General features: G+C 41.1%; 1 protein-coding gene across 1 annotated transcript in view; it reads left to right on the top strand.

Annotated features, from left to right (window-relative positions):
* The window catches only part of necab3 (N-terminal EF-hand calcium binding protein 3), a gene marked incomplete at both ends in the record, with an annotated part of 68,833 nt that overhangs the window by 33,208 nt on the left and 16,445 nt on the right, over window positions 1-19,180 (top strand). The window contains 3 exons of the mRNA XM_080727862.1: window positions 10,325-10,434; window positions 15,637-15,716; window positions 17,406-17,459. Coding sequence (XP_080583988.1) covers window positions 10,325-10,434; window positions 15,637-15,716; window positions 17,406-17,459 — 244 coding nt within the window. The remainder of the gene's footprint in view (window positions 1-10,324; window positions 10,435-15,636; window positions 15,717-17,405; window positions 17,460-19,180) is intronic.

Genomic DNA, 19,180 nt, shown 5'->3' with positions numbered 1-19,180 from the left:
GTTACAGACCTGTAAGATTCCATTTAACACATTTATCAGAAATAGCAGATCTACAAGCTCACAATGTGTCACGATGCGCCACGCTGTAAACTTGTAGAGCGGCGCCGGCTATTGCCTCTCCTTTTGCGTTACACTCTTGTACAACAAAGCATTAATTTATGGGGGAAGAAAACATAAAAAGTGTACATACAGTATGGAGATACAAGATTTCTGCCCGACAACGACGATATACAGAATAGTGTGGAGAATTAGAGACATACTATACTAAATGTATATTATGCATGTAATATCTGTTTTTTAAACTATACTATAGAGCAAAAATGTATGTCTCTGGCAGTGTCTAGTACCTGTCCAAAGTCACTGGTTGTCTAAGGTGGCCTTACACTAGCAGATAATGGGTGCATTTAACGACCCTCCGGGGGGGCTGCGTCTAGATCGGGGGTGTGATATCGTCTAGTAGTGTGAGGGTTCAAAGATCCAATCTTAACCCTGCTGAGTTTGCTCACAGGACAGTCGGGGCAATCCCAACTACCGGTATTTAAAAAAATGTTTGATATTTATCTGGATCACTGCTGATATGGAACAGCACCGCGGGAGACCAAGAGAAAGGGGAAAGTCCTGTTCTGGCGAAGCCCGAACTGGCGAAGTGGGGATTTGTCTCCTACCGTAGCGATCTGGCGAATCGATTGTCCACGACACTGCAAGCGGCGCGAAGGCCAGCGGACCTTGGTCCTGCTCTTCGCCCCCGAGCGCCGCAGGCGCGAGTGGCCGCGAAGAGCGGGCCAGGGCCGCGCGGCCGGCGGAGCGCCGCGCGAGTTACGAAGCCGTGGTGAATGCAATCGTTATATTTAAGCGCACGATAAACGCCCTGTCCAGAAGACGTTCGCCAGATCGCTACGGTATCGGACATTTCCCCACTTCGCCAGTTCGGGCTTCGCCTAAAAGGTACGTGCCCAGAGAAAGATAGCCGATGTTTGGACTCTCGCTCTCGCTCTCTCTCTCTCTCTCTCTCTCTCTCTCTCTCTCTCTCTCACACACACACACACACGCACACGCACACGCACACGCGCACGCGTGCGCACGCGCGCGCGCACACACACACACACACATCCAAATGTTTACTTCTGCTTCCGCATGTGATCACATAAGCTGAGATGTGTAGTCTGTGCATGTTTAGATTATCTGGTAAGAGAATCTTAAACGATTATCCTGTAGTGTGTGATGCTACCAGATTTCATGCCCCGATTATCTGCTAGTGTAAACCTTTAATCTTAAAGCCTTGAGTGTAGTGTGCTGTGTGCATTGCCATGATGGCGCTGACAGAGAAGAGCAGTGCTACATCTGTGCTACTGCCATGGAAAAATCCACAGGAAAGATAGGAAGTTGTGTTGTTCAAGGTTAAAGTCTTGTAGGCTGTCATTCAAGCTGTGCCCTTAAAGCACAATTAATGCTTTGGTGATTGCGACAGCTGCTTTGAACTGTTATCAACCTCCCGATTCCCAGGCCACCTTTCTACCTACGTAAACTCAGTCACTGCCACCCAAAATGCTGCTCCGTTAACAGACAGTCCATCAGTTATCATTTTCTGAAATGATGTCGCTGCCTTCAGGCCTACTTAATGAGGTATGCATAAAGTAATACAGTACTCAATATAGCTGTGCCCAGTAATCATTTAGATGATTGAAGCTATACAGTGTGCAGAAAAAAAAGACAACTGACCTCATCAAAGACACTGATACAGTATTATGGATTGGTTCGTTTACTTTATTGGATTCAAATATCATATATATGTCAAAACAAAATTAACGGTCGATCGGAGGTTCTGGACAACCGGATCTCCATTATGCCTCTATACGTATATGGGCATATGATGAGGTCAGTTGTCTTTTTTTTCTGCACACTGCAAAAGTGGTAAAGAAGAAAGGAAAGTGGTGCAGCATGAATGAGAGCTTTTAAGCTACAAACAACTCATTATAGTTGCTCTCCCGCAGAGACAGTGAAGAGACAGGTGTGTGTGTATATGTGTGCGTGCGTGCGTGCGTGCGTGTGTGGGCGTGCGTAATTGGAGGTGCTTAAAGAGAGCAAGAGAGAGGAAGGAGTAATAACGGTTAACTCAATTTATAGCTCTTTTCAATAGTAGGCTACAAGGCCCTTCACAACCAAACCAATTAAAGAGAGGTCGATATGAGTCTGAAAGAGAGACAATTCAAGTGAGAGAGAGAGAGGACGGTGTTAACTTCAGAGAAAAAGAAGCACATAGTAATGAGAATCAGAATCAGCTTTATTCACTGGTCACAGGTTACGTTTGTTTTCGTGCAAGTTCTATGATATTGTTATTTCCATAGAAAAAGAAAGGGAAGAAGAAGCAGAAGGGGGGAGGGGGGGGGGGGGGCAGGGGTCATCCTAAACATCCTAGAAGGGATGCTCCAAAAAAAAAGTCTTAAACAGGAAGTGAGTTATGGGCAAAATTCTAATGGCCACCTAAACTGTTGACCATTAACTCAAAAGACACCAAAAAGAATCTCCAAAAAGCATACAATTTGGCACATACCTGTATGTCCCTTGGGTCATCCTTAGACATCCTAGAAGGGGTGCCCCCAAAAAGTCTTAAACAGGAAGTGAATTATTGACAACATTTTAAATGTCCATCTACAGTATTGGCGATTGATTTGAAAAGCCTATAGAAAAGCATACCATTTTGGCACATAATATCCCTTAATTGGGTCATTCTAAGGGCGGATGCATACTCCACTTTTAGAGCCGAATTTATTTCGGTTCGGCTCTGTCTAAACTACGATATGCAGGGTTACTGTGGTTAACACTGGGGATGTGTGTGTAAGTGTTGGAGCAGCATCCACCTCGTCCGCACAGGGTTTATGCTTTATGCCACAGTGGCCTTTTGGCACCAGGCATGTCTCAGCATGAGTACCTCCCAAGTAATGCCCTCCCTGTGGACTGTCAGCAGGAGGCTGCGCGCACATACGCACTCAGGCAGGTACTGACTCACTCTCTCTCTCTTTCTCTCTCTCTCTCTCTCTCTCTCTCTCTCTCTCTCTCTCTCTCTCTTTCTCTCTCTCTCACACACACACACACACACACACACACACACACACACACACACACACACACACACACACACACACACACACACACACAAGGAGACATTTAAGGATTCTGTGGCTTTGAGCGAGAGAGAGAGAGAGAGAGAGAGAGAGAGAGAGTGTGTGTGTGTGTGTGTGTGTGTGTGTGTGTGTGTGTGTGTGTGTGTGTGTGTGTGTGTGTGTGTGTGTGCGTGCGTGCGTGCGTGCGTGCGTGCGTGCGTGCGTGCGTGCGTGCGTGCGTGCGTGCGTGCGTGCGTGTGCACGTGCTTAAACCTGTGTATTGATTGGAAATGAGTTGGATTCATTCACCTCCATTCTCCACTGTATCCTCACACTGTACTCTTCTTAACCCTCTGCTCCTCTCTCTCTCTCTCTCTCTCTCTCTCTCTCTCTCTCTCTCTCTCCCCTTTCTCTCAATTGCTATCTTAACAATAATCCAAGATCATCTATATAGCAGCCATAAATATCATAACACAATTTCAGGATCAGTAAAGGTCTACAGACTCTACACCTATCACAGACAAGGCTGACATTTAAAGTGCATGTCAATAACTGTATACCAACACTTGTAATAATACAAATACAATCAGTGCATTTCACATCCCCCTAGTGACAGCTGTAATTCCCCAGACTCCCCATGGCTACTCATTGAGTTGCTGCCAGGAGAATACATTTGTTTGCTCATTAGTTTTTAATTTGGGGTTATCTACTGCATTCGTTCCCAAACCTCTTCAGCGGAGACCCCGATGAATTTGTCATCTCCCTGCATGGGACCCAAACTTACCACTAAATGGATTATGAATTAATCACTTAAGCACTATTTAATAGTGAAAATAGACAATCTGCAATATATGGCACAGGTGACAGAGCACTGCCCTATGGTGTACCAAGAGAGGTAAAACATACCTCTGTCGTGGTGTTGCCTACTCTTAAGGGCATTGCACACAGACGTGTTTTTTTTCAGCACGGAAAAAAAAGGACGATTTCATTTCTTTAAAGAAAACAATGATTCTCTATGACCTCATGCACACCGGCTCTGAATTTGCCATGCGGCAGGTGGCTGCGGCTGTGCGTTTTTTCCAGATCGAACCCAGTTCGATTTGTGCGTCTTGTCGCATGTGGTAAAAAAACTCATCACTCCTTTTATGACTCCTTTTTGGATTCTGCACAGCATTGCACACCAAATCCAATGCATTTTAATCATGCAGCAAACGGAAAAAACGCAACGGTCCTGTGTGCAAAGCCCTTTACCCTTTGAGTTCCATGGTTCAAACTGCTCTTTTCAGTCGGTCAGCCTGCTGCACAAGACAAATTATGCAAGCAGGACTGTGCATGTGTTACAACGCTCCAGATGCATAATACAGAATGTTTATAAGTGTTGCAATGGCATTGTCTGTCCCTCTTGCAGAGCGATAAGCAAATATGTTGTGGTTCCAGGATCTGCTTACATGAGTGCATACATGAGAGGTTTGGTAATCCTCTGTGGTGATTTAGCTAATAGTACCAATGAGGGGATTTAAATTGGCCTATAATCATTAAGAGAAGATGGATGAGGGACTTTGGGGAGGGGGACCATGATTGATTTTTTTTCCACACTCAGTGATGGGTATCCAGTAAGCATTGAAAGAGGGATTCAAACATCCTACTCAGTTGGGCCGATCATTGTTTCAACACCCTGATATCGATGTAATCGGCTGTGTTAGTGCTCTGCTTCACCACCTTTTCCTCGATGATGAGTGAGCTTGTGTTTGTTTTCCATCCCGGCAATGACAGTCTCTTGCCAAACAGTGATGTTTATCGCCGACCCTTGTCTTGAGGCAGTGAAAAATTAATTCAGATTGTTGGCTGAAGAGAGGCGCATCCTCTCAGGCCAGGGGCTATTTGATATGGTGTTTATGCCAGCCCGTGCGGACCTAGCTCCTGTATCTCCTTTCTTTCCTGCAGGCTTTTTCTAGATTGTCAGCTACTTTAACCCTGTAGTCACAAGAGCTGCCAATATTCCTCAGAAATGAAATTCGAATATTGGTCTTAAAATTGGCCCGAATAACGAATATATTTGAATATTAACATTAATATTAATATATACATTTTGTTAACTCATTGACTGCCAAGGCCCGAGTTTCCAGAGTTATTACAGTAGTCCCAGGCTGCCAGAGCCCGAGTTTCCCGAGTTGGAAGCCATTTTTTTTTTTTTTTTTTTTTTCAAAAAATTTTTTTATAAAAAAATTTCTAAAATGCCTCAAATGTATTAGGCATGATCGCAATTGTGAAATTGCATGTGTAGCCCCATAACAAACAAACACATCTTTCAAAATGTCAAAAATGGCTGTTTTGTCTGACTTTGAAGGCTTGTAACTCATGAATGCCTGAACGGATTTCCAAGCGGATTTTTTTGTTTGAAAGCTGTTAAAAAGTACTACACATATGGGCCCTCATTTATCAACGTGGTGCAGATCAAAATTTGGGTGTACACCGAAATTTAGGGAAGTCTCGACATTTATCATTTCAACTTGACTTTGACTTTGGTCTAGGGTAGGATCAAATCTCACGTCAAGTCCTGAGGTGGTGTAGGAATCATCCTACACCACTTTGTTCCATTGTAGACGTGCAGAGCAGCATTGTCTAACTATCTGACAGGCAATGGACACATGTATCCACTCGAAAATGTATATCCAACACAATAATAAATAATCCTGTGAAAATATTACATTTTATAAAAGCATAGCCTATTATAGCCAGCTACATCATAGACATGCACGCCGATTTTATTTCCAAGTTACAATGACAAGCAATTAAAATCTAGCAATATAGAAGCAATCTACTGTTAAGTGCTTTAACAGTCTAAATCTTAAGATTGCAGACCTGGCTCAGAACAAGCACAGATATAGCCTACGAACGCATGCGAGAGCATTTTCGGGTCCAGCGCGGCGCCGCTGTGATTTACCGTGAGGCGTGAGCCTCCAATTTATACAGTGACGCGAGTCCTTTTAAATATGGATAAAACCCGAAGGTCCAAACCTGGCTGTGCCCAGCCCAACACACGCACGCTGCGGGGAGAAGACCCGCCCATGCGGGAACGGTGCATGATTGCAAGTTCAAACACTCAAACGCGCATTGTGCTCGTCGCCGAAATTGGGTTAAATTTATATCCAAAACGTAACTGTGGGGTCTCTCGATTTATACAGTCGCTACAGTACTGTAATAGGCTTACACTATGCTGGAGTTAATGATGAAACCCGACGTGGTGAGAGTGAGACCGTGACATTCTTTTCGTGGACCGTGAGGTATTATACAAGTGTGTCCTCTTATGGAGTTATGTATTAAGGATAAAACCCACCCAACGCTTCAAACCTTCAGATTATAACTGCCTCCTTGTCAGTATCTCTCAGTAACATCGCATGCACGGCATCCTGTGGTTTCGGGAATACATGATTTTGCGTTCTTTTTTTTCTTCTTTTTTTTGTAACCACTCAAACGCGCACTGCAGCGTCGCCGATATTGGGTTAAATTAATATATTCCATTTGTGACAATGACTGGTGTGTGGTGTCACTCATGTAGGCTGCAAGCTTAGGCTACTATACAAAATAAATGGTAATGGTTCCACAGTGAACCTAAATGCTGCTGGGCTTGGTGGTGTGTGCGTGCGTGTCTGCATGCGTGCATGTGTGCGTGGTCTGTGTGGGACGTGGACACTCTTCTATTGGCTTTCCTTTCGTTGTTGGGTCGTATTCAGGTCGTTCTAGTCGTAAAATCGGGGCGTTTCGAGAATAATTAAGGGCGTGTTATTTAAATTTCAGCCTGCGCATTTATCAACGCTGGGATCAAATGTACGCCAGGTGTGTCTGTTTAGGAAGCATTGATAAATGCCGTGCACACGTTGCCCTACGCAAAATTTGGTGAAAAAAATAGACCATTTTTTACACTCCATTGATAAATGAGGGCCATGGTGCATGGGCGTGCACGATCCGTGCACTAAAAATTGATCCGTGCACTAGAAATCTAGGATAGTGGCAGTCTGGTACTTGGGGGCCATCTTGAAATGGCATTCAATGAGTTAATACTAAAAAGTAATTATCAAGTTATAAAAATTATAAAGTTATAATTATTATTGGTTGTGGTACTAATAATTTAGCCCTAGGATTCTTAAATCCTGTGTTGAGTATCACACAAGGAGAAAATGCACTCGTTAAAGTTTAAACAAAAGTTAAGAACCAACCAGTCTGCTTGAAAATACTTGCACATTTTAACTGGTTATAGAACACAGAGTTGCCGAATCTTTATACTTTTTACACCTCCAATGGCTGGTTTTAAAATTTGTTTCCGAAATGCAAATGCAACAAGTGCGGACAGCTTCTCTCTGTGGCTACACTTTCAGAACACAGCGATATGCACGCATTACTCCGCCCCTCCCCCCACAGGCCACAACAGCAGATAACCACATTTTAGTTTTCTTTTCATATTCTCAAGTCTTATAAAACAACTGAATTCCTCCCACAGGATCAATAAAGGTCTATTTATCTAAAACCAAGGAGGTGTATTTTTTTTAAGAACGAGATGCCACAGAAAACGTTCTAAGTATTCCTCCTCCGCCATGGGAGGCAAAGGTTGGATGGAATGCATTTTTACATGTGGATGCCATGACTTCTTTTCCTTTGAGTCATGCAGTCAGGTTCTTTTGTAACCTGCCTAGTGCTGCCTACACCTGCATGCCACATGATGTAAGTGTGATGTGGTCTGATAGTGATAAGGCATCTAAGGCCTCTTATCAGGAGCCTATTTACTTTTTGATAGATAAAATAATGAGAAAAAAAAAATATATATATCTGTGGGTACAGATCTTCTTCCTCACCACTCTTGTTTTGAATCAGCTGTCAGTTATCTGCAGCTGTCCATGCATGTGGTAGTATAATCCATCAAATAGAAATATCATGTGGCAGCAATATCTGGTGGGTAGAAATGCCTCGGAATCAGAAGGTAGCTGGTTCACCCCCGGTTCACTCAGTCGACATGTAGCTGTATGTGTCGAAGTGTACAACACTTAACAACTAACCAGTGCCTGGATGTTCTATTAGTTGTGCCAAATACTTGTTAGAATGGGTAAATGCAGAGGACACATTTAACCTATTAAGACCTGAGGCTGATTCTACAAACTTCTAAATTATTAGTATTCTTTTGTGCCAGGGACTCCAACTAAACCCATATCACTACCGTAACACTCCCCCTTCCCTCAGTGACCATACATGAAGCTAGATAGCATTTTTTTTTTTTTTTTTTTTACTGATTAGGTGCGTGGTCTACCTATGTTATTGTTTTCTAGATTGATATTCCTATGAATTTGTTATATGGTTGTTAATGTACTGACATATTATCTTGCTTATTATAGTGATGTGTATTACCTACTTATTGTAAGTCGCTTTGGATTAAAAGCGTCTGCTAAATGCCTAAACTGTAAACTGTAAGTGTGTGCAAATAGGCCTATGCTGTATAAAGAAATACCCCAAAGGAGTGGGGACAAAGTGAATAAGTCCCTACATGATAAGAACAATATTCAGATAAACAGTGTTGCTGAACGCTGCAGTGCAGCACTGTGCAGTTATTTCCTCCATCTGCTCTCTCTCACTCTTCTGCCAATTTTCCTCCACCGGCACCCATCCCTCCTATTTTTGGATGGCCAACTTGACAGTTTCCCAAATTACAGTGGTGTGTGTCTGTTTTCCCCGGCTTCGTGTGCTTGGTAATTTGGGGACTCTTGGTGCAGTGGGCTGTGTGCCGTTTGCTAATCTCTCAAGACAGATTCTGCTGTTAGCAGCACCACCGAACTAAACATACAATACCGGTTTGTTGTTAGTGGGAATAAACACAGAAGCACCCGGGGGGATGTGGACCAAGAAACCCTGCTGGTCTTTGACTGAATGGGTTCCCAGATAGGGGTCAGTTGAAATCCAGCAGCAGCAAACTGCAATTTTGGCGTCAATGAGGAACGCACTTTGCAAGGTCCGCTGCGCGCCTGCTTGGGCTGGCATATATTGAGTTGTGTGCTTGTCCATTGCTATTTTCATCAGTCATCACTTTAGTTGGTGGAGGCACTAGGGCTGCAACTATCGAATTGACATGAACATTTTCAATACATTTTTATAACCAGCTAAATTGATTAGTCTGAATTAACCACAGTGTCTGCAAAAATAGGGAAAATAGCCAATCTACAAGCTCACAACGAGTCGCATCGCAATGTGTTGTGAACTTGTGGATCTTGAAAATATTATTTCATTCGATTTGATTATTTAATATAATCGCCTTAAATCGATTAGTTTGATTAACCGTTACACCCCTAGGTAGCACACCCAGATAGATGTCTTCAAAGCCTGCTTTCAATTTCACAGACAGACTATTGTCTCATAACACGGACAGGTATGCACATAGTTGTTGCTGCCTGGACCTCTGAGGCCGACATCTGTTTTACTCCTTTTTACTTTATTAAGACGTCCGTCCACATAGTTTATCTGGTGACTTTGGCCTTATGATTTAGTCTTGGCCATCTGTCTGAGCAGGTGCTGTAGATTCACTGTTGGCGACTCTGCACCTCCCGCACAAGGACATCATCAGTTTGCTCTTGGGAGAAATTACATTTTGTTGCTGTCGGGCAGAAACCTTTTATCTCCATGTTTCAGCTTCAACATGTTCCAACAGTACTTACTTAGTCGTACAAGAGTGATGCAAAAGAGTAGAATTCAGAAAATGAAAGTAAAGTTAAAGGTAAACAGCCTGTGACTCAATAATATCTACATGGGAATAGCTTTTTGCCATTTACTGAAAAGTAATGGTTTTTTCGGACATGTGGAAACGACCCCTATGCCCCTTATGCACAGTTCCACTGCTCTTAAAAGAAATAAAAAGCGATCAATACTGAATCCACCTACAACACATTTGCTGATAGGTAACCCGTCTCCTATCCAGAAAATACATAAAGTTCGTCACCATGCACCGGCTACACCGCTTACTGTGCTTCAAAATAGGGCCCTTCCTTCCTCTCTATCAATCTCTTGACTTCCTACCTCTATTTAATTCCACTTTTTCATTGCCTACTTAATACCGCCCGTGTCATTCCTCCTGCTGTTTTTTAACATTCACTCTGACAGTTAACTCCCCATCTTTTTTTCCCCTTGACATTTACTTATCTCTCCGGGCCTCTAACTGCCTTCTCTGCCACTCTGCGGCATAGCAGGAGCGAGGCGGACGCACCCGAGCTGACAGCGCTACACAGGAACGACAAGCCTTGTGGTCGCAGGGCCCACAACAGCCTGTGTCTGTCGCCATCAGGCACACTGACTGCAGGTAATACACACATCCCACGAGACCATCAGATCCCTACTCAGGCACACTGACTGCAGGTAATACACACATCCCACGAGACCATCAGATCCCTACTCAGGCACACTGACTGCAGGTAATACACACATCCCACGAGACCATCAGATCCCTACTCAGGCACACTGACTGCAGGTAATACTCACATCCCACGAGACCATCAGATCCCTACTCAGGCACACTGACTGCAGGTAATACACACATCCCACGAGACCATCAGATCCCTACTCAGACACACTGACTGCAGGTAATACTCACATCCCATGGGATGTGACTATATAGGGCAGTGGTTCTCAACATGTGGGTCGGGACTCGGGACCCCCCCAATTATTTTTTTTTGGGGGGGGGGGGGGTCCCCAGATGAATAACGTAATGTGCAACAGTATATGCACATTTCTAAAGTGACAATTTAATTTAAGGACTTTTTAATATGTCTAAAATGATAAATTAAACATTGGCCAAATTGTCAAATATTAGAGGCAGACATTGTGAAAATAGCTACATGCTCACAACACCTCGCAACGTTGTGAGCATGTAGATTTGCCATTTTCACAATATAAATGTGCTATACAAAATGTAATGCCTCAACTTAGTGCTTGTAGGGTGGGGGGGGGGGCTAGTTAAAATATGATTATTTTGGGGGTCTCGTCAATCATGAAAAGGTTTAGACGCTGATAAACATAACTGGCATTTATTTCTGCCTTTGTTGTTCACATGTGTGGAACTCCATACTGTACATAAACATTTTGTTCAGTGTTTTTCTTTAACCACTTTCACACCGGCCATCCTTATTTTGAGTCATTATAGGCTAAAGTTATCAGAACATTATCAACCATTTTCAAATAGAGGGAAAATAACAAAACTACAGGCGATTGATTGATCATTAAAGATGCGGGTGCCATGATACCCCCCCGCAACTGTAGGTTTTGATAATGTTTCTAAACCACTGGGATATGTTTATAAAGCAGTAATTTGCTGTGTATGTATTGTGACTAGTCTTACATTCTATGCATCTCTCAGATATGGCCTGGGAAATGTAGCGAAAATCGGCACTGCGTTTTTCATCAGTAAATGGTTTGCAATATATATTGAAATTCTTTATTAGGAATAAACCATTGAGATGAACCATCTCGTTTTCAAGGACATCCTCAAGTTGCAGATACGTACAGTATCTGTGTAGAACAAACAAAAACTAAACAAATAAACAAAACAAACAAGTGAAACAAAACAAAACAGCACTAAACATAACAGGACAAATCAAACAGCATCAACAAGGGGGGACACAAATACAAACATACAACATACAACATAGCACATATAAGAATCATTGCGTCAAAGGATCTGTTATACTGTTAATAAGGATTAATGAAAGCATGAGCAGTTAGTCTCAAAGTAAGAGGACAGCGCTGTTTTAAATAGTTGAAAGGAAGTTATTGATCGAATATGAACAGGAAGGTTGTTCCAATCGGAAGGAGCTTTAAATCTAAAGGATTTTTTACCAACTGATTTAGTTATATTAGATGGAATTGTAAAATAAGTCTGTACGCAGTGTCTAAGATGATGATTAGAGGTGTAAGGGTCCATATATTGTTTAAGATATTGTGGGTAATTATAGAAAATACATTTGAAAATAAACTGTAACCAATGCTGCTGTCGTCTTACTGTGGGAGATGGCAAGTTGAGATTTTCATACATGGTGCAATGATGAGTTGTATATGGACAGCCAAGGGCAAATCTGCAGACACGGTTGAATAACGTGTTAAGTGGAAGGAGGTTAGTTTTTGGAGCAGTCTGGTAGACTACATCCGCATAATCCATCATTGGAAGAATAAGTTGCATGACCAGTTTTTTTCTAACTGACAGTGTAAAACATTTTCTATTGTGAAAGAGAACCCCAGTGCTATAGTTTATTTTTCTAACAATGTTATCGATGTGACATTTAAATGATAATTCTGAATCCAGCCATAGACCAAGATATTTTATTTGTTCAACTCTATGTAGTTGTGTGCCATCAAAACAAGTAATATTAAATGTTTGTTGTAATGTCTTAGATGCCAGATTTTGATTTGTACCAAAAAGCATAGTTTTAGTTTTAGTTTTATTTATAAGTAATTTATTGGCTGAAAGCCATAATTCGAGCTGAATGAAATTTGATTGTAATGTTGACTGAATTTGTGCTAGGGTGGATTGTGATGTATAAATGACTGTATCATCTGCATAGAGTTGAACATTGCAATCCATAAATATTAACGGAAGATCATTGATAAAAATAGAAAACAATAGTGGGCCTAAGGTAGAACCTTGAGGTACCCCTTGTTCCTGCACAGCTAGATCTGAATTGCTGCCCTGTATAACCACACATTGTTTTCTATTATGGAGATAAGCATTAAACCAGAGAAGGGCATTGCGTGATAGACCAATAGCGTAAAGTTTGTCTAATAAAAGATAATGGTTGACCAAATCAAATGCCTTGGTTAAATCAATAAAGATCGCACCTGTGAGATTACTATTGCCAGAAGATGAAAATATATCATTTGTGAGTTTTAACAGAGCAGTGGTTGTAGAATGGTTGGAGCGAAAACCTGATTGAACAGGTGATAATATATTGTTATTGCTGAGGTAATTAGTCAATTGATTATGGATTAATTTTTCAAAGATTTTTGCTATAGAGCAGATAATTGAAATAGGTCTGTAATTATTAGGATCTAGTGTATTACCCGCTTTGTGCAGAGGGGTGATTTTTGAACACTTCCAGATGGAAGGTATTTCATGAGTTAATAGTGACAGATTGAAGAGATCAGCGAGAGGATACATTAAAATGTGTGGAGCAAGTTTCAGAAATTTATTTTCTATACCATCTAAGCCAGGGCCACTACACAGTTTAAGGTCATTAATGGCTTTCAGAACCTCAAGTGGTGATATTTTCTTAAAAGAGAAGGAGCTATGGCAGGGTGAAGTATTGTTATAAATGACATAAGGATCTGGCATTGAGGGAGTACAGACAGAGGAGAAATGCCGATTAAAGGCCTGTGCTACCAGAAGAGGATTATTTATTATGGTGTTATTGATTTTTAATTGATTGCAGTGATCCTTTTTGTCGGATGAATTCGTTATTGATTTTATTTTTTTCCAAAATTGTTTAGGATTATTGAAATCACGATTAAGAGAATATTTATAATAATTTGATTTAGCATTCCTCGTCATTAATTTACTTTTATTACGTAAATGTCTGTATATTTCCCAATTTGCAGGATCCCTTGTCTTGCGAAATGAGGCCCATGCCTTGTCCCTCTGCCTGAAGATGCAAATTAGATCAGATGTGACCCACGGAAGGTGGCTACCTTTGACCTTTATGGTTTTGAAAGGAGCATGCTTGTCGATGATTCTACTGAGTTCAGAATGTAAGAAACTCCAAGCCTCGTGAACATTTGAAATAATTTGGTAACGGTCCCAATTGACAGAAATTAGATCACTAATAAACTCATCAACATTGATTTTTTTGTCTTGCCTAATCTTTATTAATTTTGGAGGAAGTTTGGGTAGTCTAATTTTCCATATACAGAACACCATACAATGATCGCTAAAGCAATCAGATGTTATACCTGATTTAATAATTCGATTTGGGTGTGAGACCAGAATCCAATCTAGCAAGGATTGGCATGTGAGAGTGACTCTCGTAGGCTCAGTTATTAGCTGGGTCAGGTTCAAATTCCCAATAATGGTTTTAGCATTTTTAGAGGCTTTATCCAGCCAGTCACGGTTAAAGTCACCTAATATTATCAGTTCGTTTTTATCATTGATAGAGTTGATAGTAGAGACTATACAGTTGAAAGAGTCAGCAGGAGCTGACGGAGGTCTATAGATGTTTCCGATAGTTAAATATTTGTTTTCGTGTAAAATGATCTTCACAAAAATGCTTTCAAAATTAACAGGCTCCACTGAAGGTAGAATTAGTTCTGAAGCAAGATCTGCTAAAACATATGTAATTACACCACCACACCTTGTTCCTCTATCGGCTCTGTAAATGACATAGTTGGTCAGTTTGATTTCATTATTAGATATCTTATTATTAAGAAAGGTTTCTGAAAGTGTAATAACATGGGGTTTGTGCTGTTCCACCCAAGTCCTCAACCGATCGATTTTAGGTCTGAGGCTCCTAATATTCATATGAATAATTTTAATTCCTTTTATACTATCCATTTTAGTTAGTAGAGAATACATTTCCTGACCCAATCAACAGCATAGATCCAAAACAGTAGTGAATTAAGCAACAATGCAGAACATACAAGACAGGACGAACATACATATAACAGACATAGAACAGACAAATACAACAACATAACAACAGCAACGGGCAAGCAAACATACAAAACAAAGGAACACCCCGCCCATAAAACCTTAACCCCATAGGCCCAAGGATTTGGGTGGGCAGCCTAGAGATAGCCACAATTTCCCTAGCCACAATATGAGAGAGAGAGAGAGAGAGAGAGAGAGAGAGAGAGAGAGAGAGAGAGAGAGAGAGAGAGAGAGAGAGAGAGAGAGAGAGAGAGAGAGAGAGAGAGAGAGAGAGAGAGAATGGATAGTGCCATTGAGGGAAACATAATGCGAGGAAAAAATAAAAATAAAGAAAAAAATAAAGATGCTGAAAGCAGTGGAAATGATAATAATGAAAATAATAAAATACTATATAAGGAGAAAAAGTTATGAAATAAAGTAAAGTACAAAAATGCATGCTGAAAGCAGTGGAAATGATAATAATGAAAATAATAAAATACTATACTACTAACAAAAATATATATATTTATGTTTGTAAGGCAATGGTCCATGCATGGCTGCTTCCCATGGCTGTCATTAGGGCTTTTCTACAGAATTATTATTGGCAGAAAATATTCTCCTGGCAGCATTATCCAACTAATCCACTCATGCACATGACTTTTGTAAAGCCAATTACTTATGTTGTTCCTCTTCTGCTCATAAAGGGCTAAAGAGCGAGAAACTCTAATATCTGCTAGCCCTCATGACAGCACAAAACTGCTAATAGTCTTTTCAATGTGTTCCTGCGCATTGAAAAGCCATGACCTGTCTTATACACAGAGAGAGAGAAAGAGAAAGAGAAAAAGAGAGAAAGAGAAAAAAAGGACTGCTCTCTTCCACTGTGTGCATATCCAGGTGAGAGCTTGGAGAACGGTGAGACCTGGTGCTCTCAGGTCAACAGGCTGCAGCAGCTTCTGGACAAGCTGGAGTGTCAGGTACTAAACATTCCCATCGTGGTAAAGCCAAGGTGTTGTCAGTTCTCGGGTTACAGTCAGTAAGTCATACCCTGAGAAGTGACCTGGTTCCTTTTTTTGCGGCTCCTAGCTGGTCCTGGTGGATACAACCCAAGCTGATCTAAAAAATAATTCCATTTAGCTTAAACTGACACTGACTGTCAGTGTCGTAATGGATTTTCAGAATCAGAATACATTTTACTTCCCATGATTACAGGTGTAAAGGAGTACATGAATAACAGTTTGTGCAAGCTCTCAAGTCAACATTGGAATATAGGCAAGGAGGGAACAGAGAAGAAAGGAACACAGATCAAAAACAACAGGAAGGGAGTCATATCAATATACAGTATACATAAGGTGCATGAATACCTGTTCGCTACAAGGCGTATATAACATGTGCAATGCAAAGATGGCACTGTGGAGCACTGGGAGGCAGAATGCTTCTTATGCAGGTGGGAAACCTGCCATGTGAGCAAAAGGGAGGACTTAAAAGGAGCACAATAACAGAATGGAAAGTAACGCCGCGGTACATTCTGCAAGTCATAAGGCTTACGCAGCGCTTCTCATTCACCTCTCTCCGCTTTCCCTGACCTTTTCTGTCACGCTCTCTGGCTTCCCAATTCTGCCTGTCTCATTCCCTAGTCTCTCTCCCTTCTATATTAGCTCCTTTCCTAACACCATCTATATGGCCATTTCTCTCCACACAGGTCACCTTTTTTCAATCTATCTTGCACCTGTTTTATTTCATTCTCCGATTCTGCCAAGGGAGAGTGGGGGGGTGGGGGAGGCAATATCAAAGCTAATCATAACCTACCGTAAGGTGTGGTATGTAGGGCACTGCAATATCTATTGACAAATCTCTCGCACACAGCACAATAACCTTTATATCTAGCTCGTGCTCTGTCTCTTCACATACTCATTATTCAGTCCTTCAGTCACGCCACATAGAGTATGGTTGTGTGGATGTATATCAAAATGAGAGCAAGCATCAGAAATGAGATCCTTGTACCGCCGTACGAAATGTCCTTTTTGGACAATTGCTGAGAAGGATTGTTAGCCTTCAACTTGGTGCAGATTCCTTTCAGTGAAAAATGTATGGGTTGCTTTCCTCATCAAAGATACCATTGTAATCTGATGGAAGCAACTGACTTAACTCGACTGCTGTACATTAAGTAACTTATGTCACTGCTCAATAAATGATGGGAAAAAATATATAATAATAATACTAATAATAATAGAGCATGTTATCTTTGCATTCACTGCTGTGAGATAAAATATGGAAAGTATAAAAAAAAGGATAAATAATGGAATGGAACGCATTAGGTCAAAACAGCCTCCTGAAATATTAGACCAAAAAGAGCATTCAACCACTTTAAATCTGGCATCCCTATTTTAGGCATGTTATTATAGTTGAAATATTTCCCCCACAAAAAAAGAGGAAAAAATTAGACGATCTTTAAACTCACAATGTGTGTGAAAATAATTGCAACACAAGATCGTTTTTAAAAAGATAGATGTCTGCATTAGGCTACACTTTTTGAAAGCAAAGAACAAAGCCTCTCATACACAGTAAAACCCTGAGCGTTAATTTAATTCTGAGAGTCTAGTTATGGGTCTATTTTTACACTTGCTGTATTATGCTGTTCTCATGTTATCGCCTCTTCATTTCAGAGTCCGAAGTTGGAGCCGCTGAAAGAAGACTCACTGGCCAGCACATACAAGTCTGTGAGTCATCGTGAGATATTTTACCTGCATTACTGATATGAACTGATATATCGTCACTGTCGGGCAGAAACCTCGAATCTCCAAGTTTCAAATTTGTACATTCTTTCGCAAAGCAAAGCCCTGTTTCATCACACAAAGCCATCGCAGAAAAGTAGTGAAAACAGCAGATCTACAAGCACACAACGCCTTGCGGTGCGATGCGTTGTGTGCTTGTAGATCTGCTGTTTTTACTAGTTTAAATCAATTTAAAAATGATAAATACAAAACAAACATTTTTGGACATACAAGGTTTCCACCCGACAACGACGATATACTGATTACATTGTCATTTCGCTTATTCGGCCGACCAATCTTTTATCAGAGGCATAGTAGCTAATAGCGCAGTCAAATATTCAATTTTCAATTTTCAATTCAAAATGTAGGCATTTAGCGGATGCTCTTAATCCAGAGCGATTTACAATAAAGAAGGACATAATCTGAGTCCCCAGAAGTTCTTCACAGCGCAAGGTGACATCAAATGCATAGAAATAGTCATCTAGGACCATAGGTAAACCAAGAATCTAGCATCAGTCAGTAGAATAGCCAACAGCAAAACAAATCCAATAATCTATACTGTACATAGAGACTATACACACTGTAGGATGCCAGCTCAATAATGAATGACCTGGCATCAGTCTAGATCAGGGGTTCCCAAACTTTTTTGTCTCAAGGCACCCCATGAATATTTTTTTAATCCGAGGCACCCCTACATTATAATTTTCACTCCCAGCATCTTATATTTGTAGCATATCGTCGTTGTCGGGTGGAAACCTAGTACGTCCAAAACCGTTGTTTTGTATTTATCATCTATAAAATGATCTGAACTAGTGAAAACAGCAGATCTACAAGCACACAACGCCTCGCATCGCGAGGCGTTGTGTGCTTGTAGATCGGCTGTTTTCACTAGTTTTGTGCGACAGTCTTGTATGATGAAGCAGGGCTTTGCTTTACCAAAAAGACATACACATTTGAAACTTGGAGATACGAGGTTTCTGCCCGACAGTGACGATATTTTAGTGATTATGTTGCGAGGAAAACGTTGAGATAATAGCCATTTTGGTTAGAACTGACTGAAAATAACTTTGTACTTCAAGTTTAAAATGATACTAAATATTTTTTAAAGTGTCCACATAAATCCCAAATATTATCAAATTACCTGGACTGCCGTCGCGGCACCCCAGGGTGCCCCGTCACCCACTTTCGAAAACCCCTGATCTAGGACCATATGTAAACCAAGAACCAAGCATCAGTCAGTAGAATAGCCAACAGCAAAACAAATCCAATAATCTATACTGTACATAGAGACTATACACACTGTAGGATGCCAGCTCAATAATTAATGACCTGGCATCAGTCTAGATAACATGCTATCTAAATTACATTTTAGCCACAAGCCTGCAAGGTCGTCGAAGCTAGGGCAAGTGCTACTGCAAGTGCTACGGGCTAATGTGGAGTCTGATGAGGCGAGTCTACGGTGGAGGATTGGGAGTGAGTCTGCAGTTCTAATTTGTAGTTAATTAAATGTAACTCTTGAGAGTGGACCTTTGTACGTGAAAACCTTAAAACCTGAAATGAGGTCTGAACATTTAAACCGTCTTCATACTTGTACTCGATTGGACAATATAGACAAAATGCAAAGTTATGTACAGAACTATCCTGACCCCCAGCTCGACAGTTGATGT

This window comes from Nannobrachium achirus (genome assembly GCF_963921795.1).
Source record: "Nannobrachium achirus genome assembly, chromosome: 6".
In the NCBI taxonomy this organism is placed as follows: Eukaryota; Metazoa; Chordata; class Actinopteri; order Myctophiformes; family Myctophidae; genus Nannobrachium; species Nannobrachium achirus.
This window is presented reverse-complemented; position numbering and strand designations above follow the sequence as displayed.